The sequence below is a fragment of the Pan paniscus genome, chromosome 3 (assembly GCF_029289425.2).
Source record: "Pan paniscus chromosome 3, NHGRI_mPanPan1-v2.0_pri, whole genome shotgun sequence".
Lineage (NCBI taxonomy): Eukaryota > Metazoa > Chordata > Mammalia > Primates > Hominidae > Pan > Pan paniscus.
Genome location: NC_073252.2, coordinates 49,011,963 through 49,039,600, shown reverse-complemented (window position 1 = coordinate 49,039,600; position 27,638 = coordinate 49,011,963). Strand labels below are relative to the sequence as shown.

The 27,638-nt window shown below is 37.7% G+C and overlaps 1 protein-coding gene across 1 annotated transcript; it reads left to right on the top strand.

Moving 5' to 3' along the window:
• Positions 1 to 483: 483 nt before the first annotated feature.
• On the top strand, positions 484 to 27,578 carry BMP3 (bone morphogenetic protein 3). The gene is made up of 3 exons (XM_003832270.6): positions 484 to 1,667; positions 15,784 to 16,694; positions 23,398 to 27,578. Exons 1-3 carry the CDS (start codon positions 1,352 to 1,354, stop codon positions 23,587 to 23,589), a joined length of 1,419 nt encoding a protein of 472 aa, XP_003832318.1. The 5' UTR covers positions 484 to 1,351; the 3' UTR covers positions 23,590 to 27,578.
• The last annotated feature ends 60 nt before the right edge of the window (positions 27,579 to 27,638 follow it).

Genomic DNA, 27,638 nt, shown 5'->3' with positions numbered 1-27,638 from the left:
CTCATAGTTTAATCTCCATTGTACAGCCATGACAAGAGAGAATTAGGAAGACAAAGCTAGCGACTCTTATATTCTGTTCCGGACTCCGGGATCTTCCACACACCCTTGTTTTTAGCCACCACTGCACCATCCTGCTGGGAAACCTTTTGGGGACCTGTAGGAAGGAAACCTCTGGGGGAAGCTGTAGGTGGGGTTGTGGTGTGTTTGCTTGTTTTCTTGTTTGTTTTTAACATGATATTGACTCGCACATATTTCTCACCTCGAGAGAAGATGATGCGGGAGAGAGGGGCGTTATGATGGGTATGCTCTCAGAAAGACAGGAAGCTATGATGACGGGCTGCAGGTGCAGGGGCCTGCAGTGTCCGTCAGAAGAGGCTCGGGAAAGTAAGCGAGAATGGTGTTCACGTTGTGACTTTGTTTGGAATCAGAAGACTGAAAAGCCAGGAAGAAGTTCTGTTTTCCTCTGCCCTCTTGCTAGCCACCACACAGCCACTGTTCTTGGAGAATTAAAAAAACAAAAACAAAAACAAAAACAAAACAAACAAAACAAAAAAACCGTCCCTCCTACCATTTCTTTAGTCCTGAATCTCCTTTTCCCTTCCTCTCCCCAGCCATCCCCACCCCTACTTCCTCTTCTCTCCCTCCCGCTGCCAGTTCTCTGGTTACTCCCCCCCTCCCTTGCTTCTATCCCAGCCTGGTGCAAGCTAAGAGGGCGAGGACGAGGGAGTGGGAGAGATTGGCTGAGGACTCTACAGATCAGCTAGAGAGCGAAAGAACTAAGTCTCTCTCTCTCTCGCATACACACACACACGCACACACGCGCGCGCGCGCACACACACACACGTACACTAAAAAACTCGGACCAGCCGCGCCGCAGCTGTTCCAATCCCTGGAAAAGGCAATCGAGCGCCCTCCGGACCGCTGCGCACAGCCCCGGCTCCGACCTGGCGCCCAAAACAGAGCTAGTCCTAGTCCCTCGCGCGGCCAGTTTGGCCGGGTGTTCCCAAAAATAAAGCGAGGAGGGAAGGTACAGACAGATCTTGAAAACACCCGGGCCACACACGCCGCGACCTACAGCTCTTTCTCAGCGTTGGAGTGGAGACGGTGCCCGCAGCGCCCTGCGCGGGTGAGGTCCGCGCAGCTGCTGGGGAAGAGCCCACCTGTCAGGCTGCGCTGGGTCAGCGCAGTGGGGCTGGCCGCTATCTCGCTGCACCCGGCCGTGTCCCGGGCTCCGTGCGCCCTCGCCCCAGCTGGTTTGGAGTTCAGCCCTCGGCTCCGCCGCCGGCTCCTTGCGCCTTCGGAGTGTCCCGCAGCGACGCCGGGAGCCGACGCGCCGCGCGGGTACCTAGCCATGGCTGGGGCGAGCAGGCTGCTCTTTCTGTGGCTGGGCTGCTTCTGCGTGAACCTGGCTCAGGGAGAGAGACCGAAGCCACCTTTCCCGGAGCTCCGCAAAGCTGTGCCAGGTGACCGCACGGCAGGTGGTGGCCCGGACTCCGAGCTGCAGCCGCAAGACAAGGTCTCTGAACACATGCTGCGGCTCTATGACAGGTACAGCACGGTCCAGGCGGCCTGGACACCGGGCTCCCTGGAGGGAGGCTCGCAACCCTGGCGCCCTCGGCCCCTGCGCGAAGGCAACACGGTTCGCAGCTTTCGGGCGGCAGCAGCAGGTGAGTGCGCGAGGTGAGACTCCCTTCCCGTGGTCCCGCCCCAGCTTTCTCCCAGGACCCCCCACAGCTTCCTTGTCTGCCCCTTGCTTGGTGGCGCTGCCTAGAGACCTTTCTCCGCCCTCCTCAGCTGCCCTCTGGATTCCTCCGTCCAGTCACACCCCGCGTGTCGCCAGCTGCATCTCCTGTAAGCCCAGTTTTCAAATCCAAAGTGAGAGGGGGAATGAAGGGCGCGGAGCAGTGGAGGGGTAGGCTGGAGGAGCTTCGTGGAAAAAGGGAAGGGGCGACACCCCATGCCTGTGAGGCCTCCTGCCCTGAGTGACTGGAGCACCTCTAGGGTACCTTATTCTGTTGATTCCTAAATCGGCCAGCGGAAATTCCTTTGGACTGGGCTTTAGCCATGTTTACTAAGAGGCAGATGCCATTTTATGCCAATGCCAGGGCCCGAGAGAAATCATACTTGAATAAGACGCCTTCCCCTCTCCTTTTCTCCTTCCCCAGTCGCTTCTCCAGATATTGCACCCGCTCCTAATTCGCGCCCTTTGTGTTACTGTACTATATTTGACACTTTACTTGATAGTTCCTTAGTGGCCAAAAAAAAAAAACCCAAAAAAACAAAAAAAAAACCCAAAAAACAGGTGCTTGGGTGTTTCGATTATTTAAAACGCATCTGGGTAAACAGGGGTTGTACCATCCATCCTGGGAGGAGCTGGGAGACAAGGGGAGGGAGCAACCCTGGATGTAAACACCTCTTGGAATCTGCCCAAGAAAATCTGCTCATCCCATTTTTCAGCACAGATCACTTCGGACTGAAATTCATGGCTTAACAAGGTTTCTCCTAGCCCCTGTGGTGAAGGGAATAACTTATGCTAACAGCCTCCCTCCCTTGTGTTAACAGCTTGAGGGAAAGCTTCCTGGACACTAACTCTGTTTTTATGCTTTGAGGATTCACCAGGCTTTTTTGTTCACTACATTCATGATAAGGGGAAATGTAACTGCAAAGCCTATCTTCAGTGAACAGTTGAACAATAGCCAAGAATCTTCAAGAAAATGAGGCCATGCCTCAGTCAATACTGTCAGAATCACTAGAAAGAAATCTCCCAAAGTTTTGATATGCAAGACTCCTGGAAAAAGGGAAAACTAAGGCATTCATCAAGGAAAGCCCTGCATTGTCTGTGTAAATATATTCCAGAGCTTACAGGCATGATGACATTTACAATAGATGTGAATTATGCTTCCTAATGCAGAAGTCTTTAGCTAGAGACTGAACTGAACCAGATTTTACTTTCTTCTTAAAACCATGAGCATGATCTGTGAGGAGAGCACCACCAGTAAGGAAAAAGAAACCTGCTCTGTGTTATCCACAGTATCCTAGCCATTGGAGGAGGCTGTCCTGACAGCTGACTACACCAGTGAATACTCTGTTTACTTTAGTGCAACTCTAGGGGCATAACTCAGTGAATAACTCATGTGGGAGTTGCAAGGATTGAAAGGAAGTCGGGTGAGCTAGGCAGGTGGCAAAAATGAAGGTACTCAAATGACTCTTATCTTGATATTTGTTTTCTTGGTTATATTGCTAGGGAGTAGCTGAGGCCCCTAAGATAAAAAACAATATGTTTGGGATTAACAAGTTTCACTTATAGAATGAACCACATGGTTTGGAGGTAGAATTTGAATTTGTTTCATTCACGTATTGTACAGCTTTTATTTGTTTTAGGCTAAGTTAACCATGGATAAAGATTTTAACAACTCAGGCACCATATTCTTTTTGGCTTCAACTCATTCCTTGCAGTATTCCAGAGTGTGCCTTATCAGCCTCACTGTAGTCTCATAGCATCAAATAATAAACTCTGATATGGAGGCCAGACATTCCCTTGAAATGATGAGTTGCAGCTTGATGCATATATACAAGGCTGTGTGCCCTGATAAGAAAAGTAATCCCTTTAGCATCCTAGAGACTGTCTTAATGACTTATTCATCAAATGTAGACACTGGTTTTTGTGGAAGCTTAAGTGTCATGTTACCTCATTGAGGCTCCTGGTGAGGTGGTTCGTGTTGGGCCCCTTCCAAGAGTGTTTAGTTACTAACACACTAAAAAGACTATTATAAGGCAGTTCTGGCTCTAATAAGGCAGGACTCTAGGAAGGTGCTAAGGTTTTCATGTGTGTCCCTCTCTCGTCATCCATATCAGCATTTCCATAACACCCTTTCACCTTGTGACATATGTTCCCTTGTAGGTGAAAGATGCTGTCTAAATTAATATAGTAGATATGTTTTCCAGTCCAGAGTTTTTAAGTTTTAGAACATATGGGTTTCTCTGTATTGAAGACGTTAGAAATTTTAATGGAAGATCAGGTGGTGTGCTGTGTATGGGGCAGCTGCTGATCCGGCAGCCTCTGAGTGCTTATTCAGGCTGAGTTATAGCTTTAGAGTCCTATTTGTGCCTTGGTACATACCTGATTAAAATTATTTATTGTTCTAAACCTAGAATATCTTCAGTTGAAATTTAGCTGCTGTGGTCTCCCTCTGATTACTTTCTACTTAAACCATTACTTGATGGTGGGTGGCATTCATCCTAAATACACTTCCTGCTAAACCCTTTTCTCCTCCCTGAATGCTATGTAGTTGGTGTGCCAAAACCGTAAGTTTGGAGTGCTTGTAAGTTTTTTTGTCGTGTGGAAGGGTTTACATAAAGATAGGTTTTATCTTTCCCTTTGCAAAAGGTAATTTACAAAATCTATTAGTGACAGAGAAGGTCAGCTTCATAAAAATACACCATGTGAAGGAAGACAGAAGGATATGAAATTAGCATTTATTTTGATTTTGGTTTAAGTTGTCTCTGGCTACTATATGATAAAGAAGAATATTTTACATGAATTTTTCTTCTGTCTTGATCTTTTAAGATACTTTAGGATCATCACTTTCTCATGACTCCCATAGTCACTTAATCTTCCTTTTCTTAATGACAAATGTAATCTCTTTAGGAAAAACAATTAAAGCACACATGTTGTTAGGAAACTTTCACTATTTATGACATGCACCTACCAAAATAGCACATTTTAGTGAGTACTTGTCACCTTTTAAAAAATCTCACATACTTCATAGATTTAAAAAAATAACTGAGGCAATCCAGCCCCACAAGTGAATATTTTCCTGCAATGAGGAAGAGGAGATTCTTTCCTCCTATGACCAAAGTACTTTTAAGATAAGTAATTATAATATTGAAATGTTTCTGAAGTATAAGGCTAAAATATAAGGCTTCGGCAAAGATAGTATATAACTAAGTGTTGAATGATCATCCCAATAGGAGCCATTCCTTCAAAATATGTGGAACCAGTGGGAAAACATCATTTTTGATAGGTTTGATGCTAAGGGACTAGAAAAACTATTAAAATGTAGTTACCTTGAAGTGCCTGGCACCTAGAAACTAGGCTTGAAATTTAAAAGTACTTGGATAATCTGATGTTTTCATTTAAAGGACAATAGTACATCTGGGGAAGAGGAGATGGGTGTGCAGCTGCTTTGAATTACACACTACTCTGAATACATGATAGCCTTTAATGAAGTTTTTACTGTAACAAACAAGACAGCTTCATAATCTCTGACATTTAAAATATCATAATGTCATGAATTCTTCATTATTCATGCTAATGCAAAGGAGAAAGGGAATGAATTACATATAAAAAAATTTAAGTTTAACTTTGTTGTTTACCTAGAAACACTTGAAGAGACCAAGTGTTTCATTGACCATAGGGGTCAATGAAAAAAAAATCTCCTAAGCAAATAATTCACTCAAGGAATATTTGTACACTAGAAATAGATAAATAATTCAGAATGAATTAGAAGGTTACATACATTTTACCTAAGTAGTGGAAGCTCATAAGCATTTGATTGAATGAGTTCAGATTTTTCTAAAAATTAAATAGGGACATGAATATCAAATCTGCTTTTAAGCATTTTTGCATCATATAATTTTATATTTGGAAGAAGCATTCAAGAAAACAAGTCCTTCCTTTAATGGAAGCAGAAGCAAGTACTATGATGTATTTGCCAGATAATTTTTCAAACATACTGAGCTCATCTCAAAACCTATTATTTTTAATAGCCAAATCTAATTTTGTAGGAGAAAATGTCACAAAAACAGGTCTTTGCAAGATGTTAACAGGTATTATATAAAATTGGGCCCCATGGTCAAACTTGGAAAACGTGATCAATTTTCTTTGTTGTGGGACCTTTCAAGACCTTTAAATGCTAATGAGTCCCCATAAAAGGCGAATACTTTCTCCTGGAGAAAGCATTTTACAGAAATGTCCTTCTAAGATGTCTAGTTGGGAAAACAGTGGTTCAACTGAACACTGTCTCATTTTTCATTTCCCATGCAGTACCTATCTCAGTATGTTTACTTATATTATTACATTTTGGACTTGGGTTCAATTGGCATTATACCATCTTCCTGCTTTTATGTCATAAACGTCTCTGAATGTAATTTTAGATATCTTCTGTCATTAAATTTTATTTTTTCCTATATCTTTATGAGTTCTTCATTATTTTCATCTATAAGATTAATATTCATTGTTTCACACAGGTATTATGCTTTAAAAAGAAAAGCTAGTTTATTTGTGGAAAAATTCACTAATGATCATATATATCACTTTATTAATGTTTTATCACCATTACTACCTTGATGAAAGACACATTTACTTAAGATGTCAATCAAATTCCTTATATTATAAATCCCCAGTGTTTGTTATATTTAATAGGCATAATAAAAATATCACACCTATCAAAAAACCTTATGAAAATGCTTGAGCAACTTGTTATATATTTTCTTTTGGCTAGTCAGGATTTTTGTGCTTCAGTAACAGAACATCTCTCCCCAAATTTTGATGATTCTCCCATATGCTAAATTTGTATATACTAATAATCAGTTAGTGTCTTAATGTCTTTATTTTGGGGGTAGTAGTGGAAAGACATTTGGCATCACAAATAACCTTAAGTCGGACTTTTCTATGCCATGTTTCAGTTGAGTAAATTTTTATGATTATGTTATGAATCCATGAAAATAGAATTTGTAATAGAAATATTGACTTTATATTAATCAAGTAATACAAGTATACCTGGATCATATCTACTTTTGACAGTAGTGAAAGATGAAATGTAACCCAAAAAGCTTTCATATATGGAATATATGTAACAGCCAATAAAATTACTAGTTTATCTACATGTTAGCAGTGGTTGTGTCTTAGCATGATGGCATATACAGCAGTACTCCTGGATAACACACATTTTAAGGGATGATACTTTAAAGGCATGAATTCCTCTTTGTTTATCTAAAACATCAGCATGTAGATCATAGAATCAAATGACCACGGTGGTTTTATTGACTCTTTCAATGATCTATATTTCTTTAAAAGCCATCTTTTCATGGCTATAGAACCATGGTAAATGCAGTACCTTGATTGTATTTGGGCATACCATGAATATGTGTGTGTGCAAAATGATCTCACTTTATTACTAGCTTCAGTTAGTTCTTTTTACTTTACTAAGGTACTGTTAAATATCTCTTTTATAAAATAATTACATTCAATAAATTTAAAAATATAAGGTTCTTTGTTCAGCCCTCTCATTTTACAGTTAAACCAACTGTCCAACATACTATTATTTGCTTTTCCTTCAAAAACCTTTCTCTTTAGTTGCATGAAATTAATTTAAAGATGAATTAAGGTTAATTGCTGTACTTGGTGTTAAGTGAAATGGTTTTCAAGTAGAGAAAAGATTATTAGTGTTTTGTTTTTTCTATTACCTAAAGCTAAGTGTTAGGTGATCTAACTTCCATGGTTGGCTGAACTGCTAAGAAGTAAAGTCATCTAATATTGCTATTCTCAGTTTCTTCATCTATCAAATGGGTTAAATTATACCTCCTGTGCCTGTCTCACAGAAAGATGGTGAAACTCAGTTGACAAAGTGAATGCAAAGATGCTTTAAAAGTTTAGAAGTCCTATATAAATTAGGTATTCTAACATTCTTAATATTTTGAGATTATTTCCCTCTGGCTTTCCACAAAGCATTAAACATATCTCAAATGTTGATAATATGTACTTGTCTGTAGCACAGATGATGATGTAAAAATAGTTGGTAATCATCTGTGCAATCTATGATATCCCAAACCTATATTCAACAAATGTACTATTTTCTGTCCTGACCATGGTGGCTGAGGGATGTAGGGTTATGCTTTTTTAGAGAGATTTCTTGAAGTTAATTTTTCTCAAAGTATAGTTCGTGGACTAGCTGCATCAGTATTACTTAGAACCTTGTTAGAAATTCTCTAGCCCATACTAGACCCGTGGAATCAAACTCTGGTGATGGAGCTCAGAAATATGTGTTTTAAAAAGCCAGATGTACAAGATTCTGATCCATATTTGAGAAACACTGCTCTAAGCTTCTGTCCCTAGAGTTTTGAGTATTTTATATCAAAACCAGCCTCTTAAAATCTAGAATTGATTATCATGTTATTCCTGATCTCATCTGGCCCTTTTAGTGGGCCTATCCATAAACAAATGGTTTATTGACTTATATGATGGTAAGCTTTTTAAAATATATACCTTAGAAGGTATATTACTGCCTTTATGATGGTTTTGCCATAAAGAAGTCTTCAAAATAAGTTAATCAAGACTGCTTACCCTTCACTCATAGCTGCAGAGAGTTTATGATATAATAAATTTGCTAGAAGAAAAATATGGTATGAGCAGGGGCCTACAAAGCAAGTCCCTGGAGGACATGGAGTCTATCTCAATTCATCTTTGTGTTCTGAGGACCTAGCACAGTTTGCCATGTAGTTGACACTCACTAAATACTTCAGTTGAGTTGAGTTACATATTCAGGAGAAAAGATGAGATAGTTCAAAAGCTATCAGCCAGGCAAATATCCTTTAAAAATAAACTTGCCTTGAAGGAATTTCTTATGGGGCATTTTACCATTTATATATTAAATGGCAATACTATTCTACTTCATATACAATGATTATAATAATTCTTTTCTAATGAACTGAAAGGAAATATCATATGGTATTTATACCCAAGAAGGGCTCTTGCTGATTTTGGGAACTTGAAATTACTTGAAAGTTTTTATGCTTTGGTGTTAAGTAGGAAACACTTTTAAATCTGTTAAGTTTAGAGAGTTGTTCATTCAACACACCTAACAAATACCTTTTGGGACTTAAGTGCTCCAGGCTGTGTGAAATACTAGGAATTCAAAGATCTATAGAACATAGGTCTGCCCTCTCAGCACTCACAGTCTAGGAATGCCTTTGGGCAGAGGCTAAGAGTAGATAAACTGATTAATGAACATTTTACTATTCTAGAAAAACATACATCATATCATCTTTGGCTGTTTTTACTTTGGACATAGAGAATGGTTGTTTTGAGATCCCATAAAGCACAGTCATTTGACTGGGACTATGCAGGAGAAACACAATTCTATGACTTTGTGTTCTTTGTAGAAATTCTTCCTTTTGCCTGTGCCTGAAAGTTAAAGGCAGCACAGGGATGCTGCAATCTTGACTAAGTAATCTGCAGCAAATATTCAGCCAGTGACTGAGGGTGGATGTGTCCCTGTCCTAGGCACCCCTGGCATTTCTAGCAGCTGTATTTTGTTTGAAGAAAGAAGTTGGGGCAGCGGGAGGTGGTTGTTCTTTGTCACATATTTTCTGTATGACTAAAATGTTTTCCCTGCTTCCTGGGGATTTAGCTAATCATCAAGATTTCATTTAGTCTATTTGTTTTAAAATCAGACTTTACATAGAAAGCTTTCCATTGTATGTTCTAATTCCCCTTGCAAATGTTCTGTGTGGGCCAGCACAAAGGTGAACTTCCCCTTACCACTCCCTGGACACAGCCTCAGCTACTCCTGGAGAGGCACTGAAGTGTTGCAATAGCATGGCTGGCCTTAAGTCCCGAAGTCAGAACCCGACTTCCTGAAATGAGTCCTTGGTTTCATCAGGTGCAAGTGCTTTGTTTTTAGATAAAAACAGAAATAAATCTTCTACCTTTATTTAATAATCAAACTCCTTTTAAAACGCCTATCTGACTTTCTCTCCAAAGTCAATTGCTAGCTAGCTTGCTAACTCCTAGGGTCCTTCATGTTTGCATTTCTCTAATGAGTAGGTTGAACTAAATTTGCTCATGCATATAAAAAAAGCTTTAGGGTCAAGCCCTGTGTTGGAGGCTGAAGAGTCTGATATAATTTAGAGCCTTGTCTTTAAGGAACTTATGGCCTTAAGAAGGAGCAAAGGTGTAATGAAAATGGTAATAGAGGCAGGATCCTAGCCAAGGAAATGGGTTGTCATGACAAGCTTGCATCCAGGAATGGTATCTCTGCCTTGCCTTAAAAAACAAATCTGGATTATCAAGGAGAAAAATCGTGGGTAGAGACATTGCAGAGAGAAGCAGCAACAGGTGCAAAGTCCCAACAAGTGTGTAAAAGAGAGTATGGCTTGTTCAGAAACTCACCTGACTTCCAACCTCCTTTTCAATTCTCAGGTGTTAAAACTCTAGAAAATTCAAAACATAAGATTATAATGCTAATGGTAAACCCTAACTAGGCTGCAGTAAATACATTCCCATGTGCCAGTGCCAGCAAACAGTAAGAAAATAGCACCACCTATTGGTAGTCACATTTTGGCATCAAAATATTTCTTTGGGGAAAGCTAGAAAACAAAGCCGGTTATAGTTACTTGCAAGGGATGAGAGGTTCTCTCGTTTACTTTCACACTCTACTCTACCATAAAACCATCCTCCTGTAATAGTCTTGACTTACCTCCAGTTGCCCCAGTCCCACAGATGGATCTCACTAAGTAAAACAGTTTGAAAGTCATGACTTATATTGGCTTGGATTTGGCCTCCATTTAACTATCACCGTTAGACTGCATTCTCATCTTTGACACTGGAAAGAAAAACCCTGATCTCTCCACAGTCCCTTAAATATTGGAAAATAATTCTCATGTCATTGCTAAACTTTTTTTTCTCCCTCCAGGCAATGTTTTCTTATTTATTCAACTCAAATCTATGAGATAGTTTCCAGACCCCTCAACATCTGGGTTACTTTCCAAGTTGCTCTCTTCTGCATTAATAAACTGGTTAGAATGAGAGCACCCAAAATGAGGCATGCAATTCCAGATATATTTAGATGATCAGTGTAGCATACAATTAATATTTTCTAGTACCGAATACTATCCACAGCCTAAAAACGCATAAGTATTTTTTGTAACCTGAAAAAATCCACCCTTTTTTTAATCATTATTATATCGGTTTGCTCTTATTAATCAGGAAGTACACTTCAGGTTTTTGATTCAATCATTCCCAATAGATAAGTATCTGAATATTTCAGAAGACTAGAAAAGGTGAATATTAAGGTATTTTTTATTTACTGATATTCAAACGTAGATATTTGTGTGCATAGATAAAGCTGTGCTACAACTCATGGGGAAGAGAGAGACAATGCAAATCTTCTGTTCATAAGTATGGAAAGTTACTCACCTTACAAGTTAATATAAAATCTAAAAAGTAAAAGAGCATGAAAGTAATTGAGTAGATATTATCATGCACTGCTATTTGCAGGAAGCCGTTTACCTCATTCTTATTTACTTCTCCATATACATTCACTTGACCCCATGCTGCTCGCTTATTACAATTTTTTTCATCCATTGTGAATGCTCAGCAACTATTTGTTAAGTTGCTTTGGAGAGAAGATCATTAACTTACACAAAAATAAAATGTTTTAGAATCAGAGAAGGCAAAAATAAAGTATGGGTTAGAAAAGTCAAAGTCAATGAATGCTTTGTGAAATGGCTGATAATTCTAGCTTATTGTTTTGCTTCTTGGTTTTTTTTAAACCCAGGAGGGAGAGGATCTAGAACAGGCAGAGATCCCTAGCCTAGGTGGAAATAACAAGAGCAAACACATCAAGTGTTGGGCATAACATAATGCCTTTGGTTAGCCTTCAGATTGGCCATTCCTTGCTCAACTTGGATGACTTAGACATTCACTAGAACTTCAATTCTATAGAACTACTAGAACTTCAATAACTAAGTTAATTGTAAGTATTTTTATATTTTCTATTTAAAACATTGGCAACATGTCTTTTGCAAAAGCTTCCAGACATACAGCATTGCATACTGCTAGAATGTGTTCCTTCCATCCCCTCGCCAAGATTTCCTTCTTCCTTCATCTTTAAAAGTCTGGTCCAAATATTACTTCCTACCTGTGTGTTTCTTTGCCTCTACCTGGGTAAAGTTAATGGCTCCCAATTCTGCTCCAAGCATAGCTAACACCTTCGGCAGCTTGTATTATCATCATGGCATAGTCTTTTTTTTTTCCTTTCCATTTTGACTACAAAACTAGTGATTATTCTAGACCACGACCATCCAATAGAGATATAATGGGAGCCACAAATGTTAGTCACATATATAATTTAAAAATTTTAGTAGCCACATTTCAAAGTGTGAAAAGCAACAAGTGAGATTAATTTTAATAATATATTTAATGCAATATAGTTAAATAAAGTCACTTTAACACACACTGGCTTAATATAAAATGTATTGCTATGATATCTTATATTCATTTTCTTACCAAGTCTTCAAAATTCAGTATGTATTTTATACTTACAGCACATCTCAATTTGAACGTAAGTGGCTACATACTATCATACTGGAAACCACAGTTCTAGTTAGCTAACATTTATTGAATACTTTCTGTGTGTTTTATGTGCCTTCTCTCAATTAATCCTCGCAACAACTCTATAGTTGCTACTACTAGACCCACTTTATAGATAAGTACACCAAAACTTAAAGAGCTTAGGTTATTTGTCTGAGGGCTGCTATTGGTTGTAGTGAAATTGCAACTGGACCAATGGGCTTTGACTTCATAAGAAAGCACTGGTTTAAAATGAGAGCCATTGGAAGAGGCAGTAAGACAGATTCTGAGACTTTTACAAAACGATGTTGTAGATTAGACACAGAGGTAGAGGCTAATTAACAGCAGGTCACAAGGTGACTAGAAGGAAACATGTTTGAAAGAAGAAAATATTTTGAAGCAAAATGTGGGGCAAAGGGCAGGATTGGTTTACCCATTAAGTTACTGCCACTCATATCCCTTGGAGATCATTTATTCCCTGCCAGCATGTTTGTTTGGCAACCATTGGATTGCCACATACCTAGAACAGAGTGGCTTCTCTTCCTTCCACTTTAAACTTCTAGCTGCTACACGAAATTTGGGTAAAAGTATATGCTCCGGTGACTGGTATGAATTAAGGCTCAAGTCTCTGAACAGTCCTGATGCCATGGCTTTGTTATAAAGGTCTGTAAAATATTATCCTGGTGTCATGGATTATACAAATGTGCACCAATGGCAGTTTCCTCCTTTTCCTTCACACAGTGTTAAAAATGAATAGAATATGTTTCCCATTGCACTTCCCTTGTGCTTGGGGACTCAATGAACTCATTTTAAGTTTCCACATCTTTATAAAAATGTTTTGTTTTTACTGAAACATGTTTTTGATCAAGAACATAATTTCACAATTGCGTGTGTGTTTCTGAAACAAATATGTATATGAAACAAGTGCATGGAGAAGGGCTTAGGCTCTGGTGACTGATCCCAGGATGGGAGATTCCAGAGTTCTAACCTCAGTCCTGTGGATCTCGTTTTATGAGCTAAAGGGGAGGAATCGAATTCTGCACCTATTAATAAATCTCTCATTCTCTTCTTCTCTCTCATTTCTGGATTTGAAGAATTGGAAGTATGGGTGAACAATTTTAATCATTTTTGTTGCACTATATAGAAAGTTAACTCTTAAATTTATGGAATGTCATAAACTTCAAACAAGCTCCACAACAGCATTCTTTTTTTATCTTTTTTGACATTTTTGCAGTATGCCTTATTTTTTTCAGATGTATTATTTGAATATTGAGATGCATTGGATCCTGCTTACCCAATGCTTATCAAGCATACTACAATTTTTTTTTTTTTTGAGACAGCGTCTCACTCTGTTGCCCAGGCTGGTGTGCAGTAGTGTGATCTCGGCTCACTGCAACCTCCACCTCCCAGACTCAAGCGATTCTCCTGCCTCAGCCTCCCGAGTAGCTGGATTACAGGTGTGTGCCACTACCGCCTTGCTAATTTTTGTATTTTTAGTAGAGACAGGGTTTCACTATGTTGGCCAGGCTGGTCTTGAACTCCTGACCTCAAATGATCCACCTGCCTTGGCCTCCCAAAGTGCTGGCATAACAGTCATGAGCCACTGCACCTGGCCTCATCCTACATTTTTTGAAGTAGGTAGAAGAAGATGTAATCCCTGTAAGACTGTTAATACCAGAACTAATAACAATAATAATTGATATTTAAGAAACACTTCACAGACACTTTATGGACTGCTTTATACATGTCTCATTTAATTCTGATGACATGGGAGGTAGATATTGTCTCACTTTGTGAATGAGAATATTAGCTTGTATAATGTTGTGAAGTTGGTAAGTGGCTGAGCGAGTACTCGAATCAAGGTGAGTGTAATTCCAAACCCTGTGTTTGTAGCCCGTAGGCTATACGTGCCTCAGATAAAAAGCTATTACAGTACATTGCCAAATTTGTAGGAATAAGTCTTGACAGTCTTCCATAACTCTGAGCTTTTCACACATTTATGGTGCTTCAGTAAAGGAAAGAGCAAAGTAATTAAAATGGCTGATCCTTGCTAACCTTTTTTTGTCTTTTAAAATTATTCCTGTTTATTACTCTCTTTTTATTCCACTTCCAGGAAGCCTCCAAAGCAAGAGACTGCATAATTGTTTTGCTTTGTTTTAATTGAGGTGAAATTCACATAGTATAAATTTAACTAATTTTAAGTAAACAATATAATGACAGTCAATACCCTCACAATGTTGTGCTATCACCAAGTCTATATAGTTCCAAAATATTTCCACAATTTTAAAACAAAACCCTGTAACCACTAAGGAGTTTCTTTTCATTAGCCCCTCCCTTTGGCTTCTGGCAAACACCGATCTGATTCTGTCTCTATGGATTTTACTATTCTGGATATTCCATATAAATGGAATCAAACAATATGTGATCTTCCATGTCTTGCTTTCATTTAGCATAATTTTTTCAAGGTTCATCCACATTGTAGCATGTGTCAGTACTTCATTCTTTTTCATGGAAGAATAATATTTGATTGTATGGATATACCACAATTTCTTTATCCATTCATCCATTGGTAGTCATTTGAGCTGTTCTAACTTTTGGCTATTGTGACTAGTGCTGCTATAACCATGTAATTATTTGAGTGCCTGTTTCAATTCTTTGGCGTGTATACATAGGAGAGCAATTGCGGAATCATAATAATTCTATGTTTAACTTTTTGAGGAACTGCCAAAGAGTATTCCACAGCAGGTGAACCATTTTGCATTCCCACCAGCAATTTGAGAGTGTTCCAATTTCTCCACCTTCTCAGTAACCTTCTGGGTTTTTTCGTTTATTTGTTATAGTCATCCTAGTGTGTATCAAGTAGTACTTCACTGTGATTTTGATTGTGTTTCCCTGATGACTAATGATGTTGAGCATCTTTTCATGTGCTTCTTGGCCATTTATATATCTTCTTTGAAGAAATGTCTATTCAAGGCATTTTCCCATTTTTATTTGGTTTCTTTGTCTGTTTATTGCTGAGTTGTAACTGTTATTTATATGTTCTGGATACTAGATTTATCAAATGTATGATTTGCAATTATTTTATCTTATTATGGAAGTTGTCTTTTCACTTTCTTGACAATGTCTTTTGATATACAAAAGTTTTTAATTTTAATGAAGTCCAGTTTATTTTATAAATTTACCGATTTTATTGATGTATCTACTTTTTCTTTTATTGCTTACACTTTTGGTGTCATATCTAAGAATGGCTTCATATCTAAGAAGCCATTGCCAAATTCAAAGTCATGAAGATTTACCCCTAGGTTTCTTTCCAAAAATTTCATGGATTTAGTTCTTATATATAGGTTTCTGATTCATTTTGAGTTAATTGTCATATAGTGAAGTAATGGTCTTGTTTTCTCCTGTTTACTCTCTTTCTTTTTCCTTCCTAGAAACTCTTGAAAGAAAAGGACTGTATATCTTCAATCTGACATCGCTAACCAAGTCTGAAAACATTTTGTCTGCCACACTGTATTTCTGTATTGGAGAGCTAGGAAACATCAGCCTGAGTTGTCCAGTGTCTGGAGGATGCTCCCATCATGCTCAGAGGAAACACATTCAGATTGATCTTTCTGCATGGACCCTCAAATTCAGCAGAAACCAAAGTCAACTCCTTGGCCATCTGTCAGTGGATATGGCCAAATCTCATCGAGATATTATGTCCTGGCTGTCTAAAGATATCACTCAATTCTTGAGGAAGGCCAAAGAAAATGAAGAGTTCCTCATAGGATTTAACATTACGTCCAAGGGACACCAGCTGCCAAAGAGGAGGTTACCTTTTCCAGAGCCTTATATCTTGGTATATGCCAATGATGCTGCCATTTCTGAGCCAGAAAGTGTGGTATCGAGCTTACAAGGACACCGGAATTTTCCCACTGGAACTGTTCCCAAATGGGATAGCCACATCAGAGCTGCCCTTTCCATTGAACGGAGGAAGAAGCGCTCTACTGGGGTCTTGCTGCCTCTGCAGAACAACGAGCTTCCTGGGGCAGAATACCAGTATAAAAAGGATGAGGTGTGGGAGGAGAGAAAGCCTTACAAGACCCTTCAGACTCAGCCCCCTGAAAAGAGTAAGAATAAAAAGAAACAGAGAAAGGGACCTCATCAGAAGAGCCAGACACTCCAATTTGATGAGCAGACCCTGAAAAAGGCAAGGAGAAAGCAGTGGATTGAACCTCGGAATTGCGCCAGGAGATACCTCAAAGTAGACTTTGCAGATATTGGCTGGAGTGAATGGATTATCTCCCCCAAGTCCTTTGATGCCTATTATTGCTCTGGAGCATGCCAGTTCCCCATGCCAAAGGTAGCCATTGTTCTCTGTCCTGTACTTACTTCCTATTTCCATTAGTAGAAAGACACATTGACTAAGTTAGTATGCATATAGGGGGTTTGTGTAAGTGTTTGTGTTTCCATTTGCAAAATCCACTGGGACCCTTATTTACTACATTCTAAACCATAATAGGTAATATGGTTATTCTTGGTTTTCCTTTAATGGTTGTTAAAGTAATATGAAGTCAGTATTGGTATAAAGAAGGATATGAGAAAAAAACATATGTGTGAAACATACTTGTTGTGTTGCTTCTCAACATGGTGCATATTCAGCCACATGGTTGTGTGTGAACCTGCACCTGTCCATGTAAGCAAGCCCCAAATGGTAGAAGGCTGACCTTGGAAGAGTATTCAAGGAATAAGTGAATGTCATGGGAGCACAGAGAAGAGCTGATGGGATTGATGCCCTAATGCAGAACATGTTTTAATAAATACCCTCTTGTGAGCTAAGTTGTCCCCACAGAGGTCAGGATCAGGATTGACTCAGGTAAACTGGCCTCATGAAATCCACTACGTGCTTATTTCATTTGCTTCACTGCTAAACATCAGAAAAGGAAAGCAACATAGAATATGATGACTCTGTAAACTTTTGCCAAGACTAATTTCAACCTTTCAGAGCTTACCTGTATCTCTTCGAAAATCCATAAGGTCTGAACTTCATCATATCAGTTCTCAGTCTCCTGACAAATATATTTGCAGAAGTCTCTCCAACCCCCACCTCCAACTTGCACGGCAAGTTCAAGTGACTGTTCTCTTTGAATTTACAGTTTCAGTAGTACCCTCTATAGTAAAATATAGTGGCACTCTTCAGCCTTCAGTTAAGCTTATTGGTGCACTTCCATTCTCAGCTTGTAGCAGTTTATATCTCTGTTATACCAAAAAAAAAAAAAAGTTGCTGAAGGAACAGAATTCAGAGGAAGACTACAGTTTTTTCTTTCAAAATTTGAAACAAGTCCATTTTTGCTATTGTATGATAATGAAGGAAAAATCCTTTGTCTCAACAAATGACCAACTTCTGCTTATGCATCTCTAAAATAGCGTTCTCATGTTCTAGCCAAGTGTAGCACTTGGTTATAATCATTGGGATGACAAGCATAACAAACATAAATGCAAAGGGCTTTAGTCTGGCACAGTGGCATGCCCCTGTAGTTCCAGCTACTCTGGAGGCTGAGGCAGGAGGATCACTTGAGTCCAAGAGTTGGAGTAAGCTCTGATTGCACTACTGCACTCCAGCCTGGGTGACAGAGTGAGACAGTGAGACCCTGACTCTGAAGAGAAAAAGAAAAAGAAAAAAAAAAAAAGCAAAGGGCTGACAGCACAAGGCTGGGTTAGCCTTTTCAGTGCCATAAACTTGATTGAAATTTTATTTTCTTGTAATAATACTTCTCTAAGACCCCTTCTTTCCCAAGGATTTTTGATCATTTTATGTTTCATAAACCCAAACACAAAGTACGAATTCTATACACTTGCAATTATATAAAGAGCCTTATCTTGTCTAAATATTCATAAAGGATATTTTACTGATCAAACAAAGTTGTTCAAATGAGATAACATGAAAAAACACACACACAACAAAGATGACAAATGTAACAAGCAGTGATGAGTCTTTATTTTACAGTGTGGCTTGCCTTGTGGCATTGAGAGGCAAGAATGGTTTCAAAATCTGTCTTTAAACCCAGGATGACTGACTTTAGTTGGGTCTCGAAGTTTTCCAAATAATCCCTCTCACTTATAAAGGGTAATATATTCTGGGTAGCCTGGGGAAGTAGTTTTTCCCTTTTCTCCTGACTACAATCTTCAGGACTCAGGAAGCCATGATAATGCAGAGATACTCTGTTAGTTTGCTTTTGAACCTCTAGCTCTGGAGAATTGATTTGGTATCCACCCCACCACAATTACTTCCAATTTGTCCCTCTCATTTATTGGTTCTACCTGCTTTTACTGTTCCGAAACCTGCTGTTACTTCAGAAGAGCTCCATCATGTTTCTCAGTGATCTAAAGAATAATAATTTAAGAATTGATGAGGAATAAGGTAAAAATAGCAGAAATAAATTTAAGGAGAGAAGTATGTTAGTGCAGAAGAATAATTAAATGTACACGCTTGGTCATAGCAGGGCATCTTAAACCTTAATGTCCTGGCAAATTGCCCTGGATTTAGTTAATATGTAGGTTCTGATCCAGTGGATATAGGAGTAGAGCCTAAGATTCTGCATATCTAACAAGTTCCTAGGTGATGCAGATGCTGCTGATTCACAAATTGCACTTTGAGTAGCAAAAATAAAAGTCAAATCCTTTTAACTTGAATCTTGATTCTACCACTTACCTGCTATGACTCTTTGGAGAAGTTATTCAGACTCTCTACAAGTTATTTTTACAGTCTGAAATGGGTCAAATAGTAAATAGTAAAAATAATAGTTTCTATATAACAAAAACAGTGGAAAAATGAGACAGTAGAGCACCTTGCACATAGTAGGTTATCAATAAATACCTGTTATTGGCATTATTATTCACGGCCATTTCTGAGACTGAGGAGAAAGAAAAGCAAACGTAGGACTCTGAAGAAAGACTACATAGGAAACGAGATCAAGGGAATAAAAGTTGTAAGGCAGGAAAATGTTTTCTAAATGTTTCTAGTCCCTTTTCAAACATCACAAAGCTGAAAATAGGTTTCTCCCTTTGCATTCAACCGCCCGTGAGCTCTTCCAGGGAGGTTTATTTGGAGAGTAAGAGAATCAGGAGAGCATCAGTTGCAGCAACTGAACTCATCATAATATTTGTCAAAACTTGGAAGGGCATCAGAACTCCAGGGAGACATAACAGGGATAAGTGTGGAGCTTTCTCTCTGAGCTTCAGATTTCCTTTTGCCAAGTTGAGAGTGGAAGTTTGGCTGTTACATAGAGTTCTCAATCTCTCATCACCTTGTGTGTATCTCTTTAACTTTTAAAGGTTTCTAGTGGTTCCCTTTAAGCCTTCCACGCCTTGTGTCTTTCAAGTGGTACGGTGACCAAAAAGATGGGAAACATGCAGCCAAATGAAGCTGCTACATTAGGGGTAATTAATAAACATCCCTGTTATCTGCACCGTGTCCAATACTGCAACCAGAGTGAACTTTGTAAATAAAAATATAGTCTAAGCAACAGAGGAGAATCAAGGCCACTGGTCAGATCAGTACAAAACATGTGGAATAACTGAGGTGCCAAAGACCTTTCAGACTTTAGATATAGTTTTTGCCCCAGAGAAAGTTCCCCCAGGCTAGACTGCTTTGTTGGCCCTCCTTTCTTTTGGCCTCCTGAGCCAAAGAGTGTTCTATATGGCAGGGCTTTTTGTCTGCAAAAGTTGACAACCTGTTCTCTAATTCAGAACAGCTGTGTTCTTTCTGCCTTTCCCAAATTCCAGGCTTTGCCCTTTCACTGATTCCAATTAGATAGTTTCTGGGCTATCACACCCATGTGGGCTGGACTGGAAGAATTGTGGAGTAAAACTCCATGGCCCAGGTCAGGAATGAAGGCTCTTAGCTGATGACATGCTCTCCCCTGCTAATGATTTGTAATCAAATTCAACTCGAGGACATCATACACAGCTTGGCAGGTGCAGGCCTGACCATTGTAGATTTCATTCACAGACACGGCAGTTTGGATTTTTCTGATTTCTAGCCCTTACAGCCAATCTGTTCTCCCAGAGAGAGATTCTTGGAATTCTGCCATGAGATGAAAAATACCCATACAGTTAATGCCAAGTTCTATACCTTTGCCTCTCCTCATCACCTTAGAAGAGATGGAAAACAGAAATTTCAAATGAAAGTGATTGAGCTGTTGTCACTGACAAAGATCCAAGAGAAGTTAGTTTTGCTTTTTTTTTTTTCAAGGAATTTTGCAAAAGCTATAAATAGCAAACACATAGAATTAGGCAGCAAAGAATCTAAACACTTTGAACCAAGTATTCCATACAAAGAAGAAATTCACATTTAATGCGTTCAAAATGATACAACCTCAATTAATTTCCTGAATCTTCCAATTCTAATCTCTGGTCATAAAAATGAACTCCAAAAACATTAAATCTTGATGTGCTAAGTTACTTAAGCAAAAAATTACCTAACTGCTATTGAAGTCGTGCTTCACCCTCATTAGAAAGAGCTGGTAAGGCAAATACCACAGATATGCATTAGTAATTGATATATTAATTTCTTAACTTGTTTAATAAAGAGTCATGAGAAACATGACCTGAACTCAGAAACAAACAGAAATTCCGGACTGGCAATATGCTTTACACCAGCAAATTACCGGATGGATCTTTTGTGCACGATGTAATTATTTCTGTTAATGGCAGGTTGATCAGAGGATTTCATAGTGAGAAAAAAAAAAGCAGGGGAAACTTCCTAGTAATCTGAGAGGTTCCTGATAAGATACACCAATGCAGAATCAGGGGCTTCTGTCCGAATTCCAGTGAGCCCACTAGAGACTACTCATATACTCATAGTTTCTGAATCTATCATTTGTTACTTGAAGCTTTAAAAAAAAAGGACAGGAATTTTCCTAGGAAACACCCATGAATATTTTCCATATCTGCACCAGGTCATTTGCACAGAAACTTGTATTTGTGTTGATAGGAACTATTTCCACAGAAATGGATAAAAATGGAGGGTATGTTGTTTCTTTTAAGTATTTCATCCATTTAACAAGCATTTATTCCATGCCTAGATTATACTAGGTGCTCAGGAACAGCAATGCACAGCAGAATTTAGCACCCAAGGTCTCATCTAATTAAGTTGATCCACTTTGTATAAAATTCAAATATTATAGGAGTCATTAAACATTAAAATAACAGAATAATTTTGGAAAATCTGGTTTAAAAGTTTTCGCTTTATGACAAGCTATTTAGATTATTGAGTCATAAAAATAACTTTAAATCAGTAGAGAAAAGTGGATGGCTGAAAAAGCTTTCCTTAGAAATTACCAATAGCAATAACAAGCAATGGCTACTGACATTTGTTGTACAATACTGATTGTAGTTTAAGTTACACAGATATTATTGGTGATGCAGGGCATACAATGTGCAAAATAAAACAGCATGGACTTCCTCTCCTCAAGGGAGGAATAACTTGCTTTGTAATGAATTAAAGCTAATTAATTCAAAGTTAACCAGTCTTTTTAACATATACTGAAAATCTCTAGGAAAAAAAAAGTAAGAACAGTTGCCCATCATTAAGTCTAATTATTTAGTTACTTATGCCTAATCACAATAAAGTTGAAGTCTGATGTATGGATTTTATTTCATTGATATTAAAAGATGGGATGAGATTTAACCTTTCTCTGCCAAAAATAATCCTTTTTTTCTTTTTTTTTTTTTAAGAGTATGCCTGCTTTCTATATTATTTTCTTCTCCCTTGGTTTGTATATACCCTTAAAGTTTTAACTTCTTCCAGTTTCCCATGCTGGGAGTTTTAGGAGTTTGAAATTAAAATACCAATCCACTGGGGCGGGGTTCCTCTGAGCCATGAGAAACATGGCTCAAAGTTCTGAAATTAAAAAGCGAAAGTTTTGGTCAAAGTCCTACTCCTGAATTGGTCTCTGGCAAGTTACCAAACTTCTGTTTCTCAATGTGTTTAACACAAAACTACTTTCACCTGCCTAAAAGAGGAATCGAGAAACACAGGTGTTGCACAGTGGGGCATCTCTTAGGAAGTTCTTACCACTCTGGCAATACCTAACATTCTGGACTTGCAAAAATGACTGTTCCTTTAGTACTTTTAGCTAGAGCAGAGCTGTATGGGGTTCTCTAAATAAAACCACATGCTTCACACGAATGTTAGTGGTCCCATTTGGCATTTTCTCAGGGAAAAGATTCTTACTCAGGCTTCTTTGGTGAAAGTTCTGGTATCCATAGGATAACTTTAGGCCCTCATAATTCCCAGAGGGAATTCCCAGAGGACGTGGCCCACTCTTAGAACACAACTCCATGCCTAATTCTAAACCAGTGGAGCAACAGTGACCCCCAGTGGCCAATGGTGTGGTCTTCTTACCCCCCAGTTTGTACTTCTAAGGAGAGTTGAATAATTACATACTGGAATAGTAACCATCCAATCCATCTTGGCAACTATTAAATTAAATAAATCAATACCCCTCTGACCTGCTTGGTTTTATTTTAACAACAATGCCTAAATATCAATATAGCAGTGGCAATAATGTATCTCTGTTAAATAGAGTGCTTGTTAGGATTTTGATTAATGTAGGGTCAATAACGCATCATTTTTTGTTTCAATCCTGTTATTGAAAACACCGTAGAGTGTATTAATTCCATGTTTGGGGGCTAAGTTGTTAGTAATTAAATGATTCTTGCTGAGATAACTTGGTTTAAATCCTCTACCATTTACAAGCTATTTGAACTTAGATAAGTCGTTTAAGCTTTTTGAGCCTTTGTAAAATGTAAGAAATGTTAGCTTTGTTGTAAGAATTAGAGATACTACATATAATATGCCTGGAATGCAGCAGGCACTTAATAAATAATAACCATTTTGGTAGTGGTGGGATAGGCGATTGGGCTTAATGTATAATGATGCCAGAGGTTTTATTAAATTGTTGAAACAAATTCATTAGATAAGCATTTTGTGTAATGAGGACTGAGGAGTGGAAACGCAGTTCCACCTAACATATGTGTTCTTCTTTCATTTCTTTCTCTAGTCTTTGAAGCCATCAAATCATGCTACCATCCAGAGTATAGTGAGAGCTGTGGGGGTCGTTCCTGGGATTCCTGAGCCTTGCTGTGTACCAGAAAAGATGTCCTCGCTCAGTATTTTATTCTTTGATGAAAATAAGAATGTAGTGCTTAAAGTATACCCTAACATGACAGTAGAGTCTTGCGCTTGCAGATAACCTGGCAAAGAACTCATTTGAATGCTTAATTCAATCATTAGTTTATTTTTATGGACTTCTTCCTTTTTTTTTTTTTTTTTGCACTGCCAATGCATTTTGTTTCAAAAGATTATTTCTATAGTCAGAGGGGAATGAGCAAATAGACTGAAGATTGCCACCAAGGAAAAGAACTGTATTTGTTTCTGAATGTAACTTAAAGCAAGATTTTTAGTAAATATGGACATCTATTTCTCTTTTTGTAATCAAACACAACAACTTATCAAACTGTTTTTAGAACTGTTAGAGAACACACTGGTTTATTTTTGTAATGTTCTTTGAAAACAGAATGGAGAAGCAGCAATAGCTTGTCATTTATCTCATTTAATGACTAATGGGAAATAGAGAACAATTTCACGTTTTGAATTAGGCTTATTGCCTTAGAATCCTGAGAAAGTGCTAAATAATCAACTCTGATGTTTTCCTTAAGTTCTTGAGACTCTTGTTTATCCTTGTTTTTCCTCCACAAGTCATTGTCTAAGTGTAATGGAAAGTTTATGCTGAGCGTTAGTGTGTATGTATGTGCGTACATGCGCCAGGTGCCTGTGCCCTCTGTAGGATGGTTTGCTTAATATGGTTTTATAATTCAGTTTACACAGGATTCTTTATTTTTTTTAATTTTATATTTTGGCAAACACCATTCAGTTATAAGAACTTTGCCAAATATGATAGAATAATTCAAGAGCATATACAGAGAGTTACCACTTGACCCAGCTATTTAATTGCAAATACAGTTGTTTTCATTTCATTTCCTACCAGAAAAAGGAATCAGCAACCTAGTTTTTGAAAACACAAGTATAATTCCTCTTTTGTACTTCTTTTTCACAAATGCTTTTATTTATTCTAAATTGAATTTAAAAATCCTTCCTAAAGCCATTAACTCTTTAATTCTCCTGATACGCCTTTACTTCCTATGAAGTTATTGGTAGAGGTTGAGGCCCAAAAACTGATAGAATATTGAAGATCTTCTTAAATGACCAATTTAACCATAACCGAACATTGAATATCATTCTTCAGTCACATCTAAGTCAGGCACTTTTTCACATAGATCAGGGCTTTTGGCTCAGTCACGAAATCTACAAGTTAGCAAAGCTTACAAAACATTATTCGCCAGGTATGGGAATCAAATATAGACACTTGTTTGTCTTTGCTTTCCATTTCTATGTGTCACATACATATATGTGTCCTCTTATAACTTTACTCTTCAAAATTATTTCAATATCCTTCTTCTCACTATATTTATTTGTGTGATGGAAATGCTTTCAGGCCGTAGATCATTGTTGGTGTTAATCTGTGGTTAATCCTCATTTTAGTTCCGTCTTATCTGATACTTAGAAATATCTCAGCCATTTTGGAGGCTGTGCAGTATCAGAAGACGTGGAGTTTGTTCTGTCTCTGCCTGTAGCTAATTATGGTGGTTCAGTCATTTAATAAATATGTTTTGAGCATCTATTTTGTGAAAGGCACTGTGTTACCTGTGTGTCTTTAGTGTCCTCACTGGTAAAATGAAGAGGCTGGCCATGAGCTGGAAGGGTTAAGTTTATAATTCCAGCTATTTCACACCCGTCTTCCTTGAAGGAATGATAGTGATAGATATAAAAACACTGTAAGTCCCTCTTTTAATAAACTAAATGCAAGAACATCCGATACTTCACTGTTTGTAAATTAGTATGGCATTCGCTTTGGTTTAAGTGGTATTTTATTGCAAACCCATTAAAAGAAGAACTCACGAAAAGAAGCTCTTTGACACCTTGGGGTACACAAATGTTGGTGTGGGTGTGTGTTAATTCTGTGAGTGACACACACCAGTTCTAAAAAAAAATGAGTGAAGTTCTGGTGCCTGAGTTACCATGCTTTCTTCTAGTTCTTACAGTAGCATAAAATTAAAGATTCAAAGTGAGATGGAGGATAAAATTACTTTTTAATACATGTTCTCAAACATTTGAAAATAAAAGTATATGATAGAAGGGGGCCAGAGTGTGGCCACCATCCTGATCGTACTGTTTTTCAATAAAGAAAACTTTTTCATTGGTAGATTTGGTGAAATTCTAAATTTAGGTTTTTTTCTAGAGCTGTATCAACCAAAACTTCTGGCAATTCCCAGTATCACTTCTTAGCCTTCTTATATCCAAATGCCTGTTTGTTACCTTTCTTAATTTGAATCAGTGCCTAGTTATTACAGATTGCACCCCACAATGGCCAAAAACCCACTACATAATAAAATTTACAGGTACTAACTAGTTAAGATTATATTTTAAGTAGCAATTGATATAAAATTACAACACAATGAAAGAACTTGGGTAATCTCTTAGCAATGGAAATAGGTTTTAACCAGCAGTTTTTCTGGGTGCTTTGTAACTATCATTTTACTACTGAATTGAGGATGTATTATGGTTTAAATTGGAAGAGTTTTATTCCCAAAGAATAAAGCAAGATTATCTTTCAGTAGTAGAGATTGAAGTAAATGTATTAATATTTTAATTAATACAGATTTACTAAGAGTAGTTAGAAAATTGAGTAAGTGCCTGTTTTACAAATTGTTGGGTACTGGTTTCTGTATAATTCCTACACAGAAGCTTTAGAAATCTCCTGATATTAAATTATTAAATTGGCATTCATGAAAAGAGAAGCTACAATTATAAACTCCATTTGCTAAATCATGCATAATACTCTCTCTCTCTCTTCCCCCACAAGTAATCTCTCTACCCCATGCAGTGTGCACACACACACACAGTCAGTTACTGAAAAAAATAATTCTTTTTCTTTTTTTTTTTTTTTAATGGAGTTTCACTCTTGTCACCCAGGCTGGAGTGCAGTGGCGTGATCTTGGCCCACTGCAACCTCCACCTCCCGGGTTCAAGCAGTTCTCCTGCCTCAGCCTCCCGAGTAGCTGTGATTACAGGTGTCCGCCACCATGCCTGGCTAATTTTTTTATTTGATAAAAAGAATTCTTTTTCTCAATAACTGTTCTCTTGAATTCAAATTAAGGGACTGCCAATGTCAATTAGAATATTTTAAAAATACTTTGTTGTAACCTGTGTAAATAATATACAATTTACAGGATTTGGGATTGTAGAACTTAAACTGGAAGACTGGATTCCTCAGATCTCAGGACTATAACATTCCAGATAAATTTTTACATTCCCTTTGCTGTATATTAACTGATGATCATTTATATGTTAAGATTTTTTACCTTAATATTTCTGAATAAAACTCTTATTGCCCATTTAATATTTTCATAGGCAATCAAATGTGAGTAATACTGCTAAGAGTCTGATTTATTAAAAATATTTGTATAATTCATTCAGTTTAGTTTTTCAGTTTAGTCTTTCTGCTTTCACTTTTCTCTGTGCTAACAAGTAACTAATGTCTGGGCATTGACTTCTTATTGAATCAAAGTTGGGTTAGGAATAGCTATGCACACCTGATGTGTAAGATTAAAGAAGAGATTAAATAAGAAATCTTGGGTAAGTTGGACCTTTCTGTATAGCTCTTTTTTCCTCTGAGTTGTATTTTAATGTAGTTTATAAGTGATAAAATGATCCTTGTTTTCTAAAAGCCAGTCCTTCCCTTCAGCTTTCCACAGTTTCTGTAAATGTTTAATACTTGTACAGTCAATGGCAATTTTAAATATATATATATATAATATATGTATATGGAAAAGGTTCAAAGATGCTTTTAATTTATTTAATGACTATTGCCTTCCTATAATAATAATTTTCATCCTTAATTATGATAATACTTTTAGCAAGAAAAATTCCTTTTTACTACAGTTTTTAGATGCAAAATGCAGTTTGGTTCTTTAGTCAAATCCACTTAGAGGGTATATTGCAGTGAAACTGTGAAGGATACTTCACTACCAATGTATAAGCTTTGTTGAATTTGTATCATTTTCTTTCAGTAATGAAAAGCTATTCATTATACAGTATGGAAATAAAAATTGCTTCATTGACCATTCATTTTTACTTATTGGGAAAGACTATATTTCCAGACATTTTCAAGTGTGCTGCATT